The sequence below is a fragment of the Nematolebias whitei genome, chromosome 1 (genome assembly GCF_014905685.2).
Source record: "Nematolebias whitei isolate Nwh7 chromosome 1, NemWhi1, whole genome shotgun sequence".
In the NCBI taxonomy this organism is placed as follows: Eukaryota; Metazoa; Chordata; class Actinopteri; order Cyprinodontiformes; family Rivulidae; genus Nematolebias; species Nematolebias whitei.
The window spans coordinates 49,347,041-49,348,301 of NC_056498.1; the positions used below are offsets into that span (position 1 = coordinate 49,347,041).

Genomic DNA, 1,261 nt, shown 5'->3' on the forward strand with positions numbered 1-1,261 from the left:
GCCTACAGTTGGACAGCTTTTAGGACAAAGAACAAACCTGGTCTTTAAATTCTTCAGGTGGGTCTGAGGTCATCCCTGAATCAGTTGTTTGGCTCGTAGGCGGCTCAGAGGACTCCCTTAAAGAAAACAACAACAAATAAATATGTGTCCATCTTTATTCTGAATAACTGAGTTTAACGAGCTGCTTCATTACCAGTAACATTAAAGGAACAGTTCAGCTGTTTTAAAGTGGCGTAATCTGAAGTATAAAGCACCAAAACCAAAAACCAGAACAGAACCTCAGCAGATTTGTTTTGTTGTCGTCGTCATAAAGATTACTGGACAAAAACAGGAATACTGGAGTCAGGGAATCGCCTTGTGATTTGCAGATCTACTTTAGTTATTTTTATTTACAGTTGATATTTACTGAGAAACGCACGGTAACTGCTCCACTTATTAAAGCTTTTTACCTACTAAATTTATATTTGTTAAAAAACATACATGTACCCTCCAGAGACCATGCATACGCATTAGTTGTAGACTGGTTGTTATTATTTAGGGAGAATAGAGTTTAAGTTTTATTTTTACTTTTAAATAAAATCTTGTTTTTTACTTCTAATAACTCAGAATTTTTTTTTTTTTTTATACAAGTATGAAGTTCTACTAATCCTAAACAAGTAGGGGATAGTTATAAAAGCATACCAAGCTAAAGCTTGTGACTCAGTGGACAATAGAGGGGGCCATTGCCCCCTATGGTCCCTCTTTGGTGGCGTCCCTGCGTCAGTGGATAATCTCACGTTTGCGTTGCTGCTTGTTATTCAGTTCCTACACTCGCAGCTCTAATCCAAAAGCACCAGATTATAAACCTGAGGGATTAAAAAAGTGAAACCAGAGCGTCTTTTTCTCAAAAGAATAACTGCACGAGCCGCTTTTTTAATGACCGTTTAATGCGAACATGACGGTGTGTAAAATGATTTAATAAGACATTTGTCCAAACAGCAAGGTTTGAGTTTAGTTTACAGAAGACGCTCCTGTGTGCTTCCCACTGCAGGTAAGATACTGACTGCTCACAAATACTCCAGACGATTGCGCTTCAAAAACAAAACAAACAGCGATCTCTTCCAAAGGACTTACAATGAATTAGATGAGAGTCTAGATGTTTTCTCTTCCAACTCTGTTGCCGAGGACTTCTACAATAAATAAAAAATGTGATTCTTATACATGTAGTTTATTCCAGGGACAATCATTTAAACGTGTTGAAGTAAACTGCAAAGTTATTTTT

General features: G+C 37.1%; 1 protein-coding gene across 1 annotated transcript in view; it reads right to left on the bottom strand.

Moving 5' to 3' along the window:
- The window catches only part of LOC119424292 (interferon-induced, double-stranded RNA-activated protein kinase), a 16,982-nt gene that overhangs the window by 4,283 nt on the left and 11,438 nt on the right, over positions 1 to 1,261 (bottom strand). The window contains exons 10-11 of the mRNA XM_037691789.1: positions 1,114 to 1,169; positions 38 to 116 (exon numbers count right to left, since the gene is read on the bottom strand). Coding sequence (XP_037547717.1) covers positions 38 to 116; positions 1,114 to 1,169 — 135 coding nt within the window. The remainder of the gene's footprint in view (positions 1 to 37; positions 117 to 1,113; positions 1,170 to 1,261) is intronic.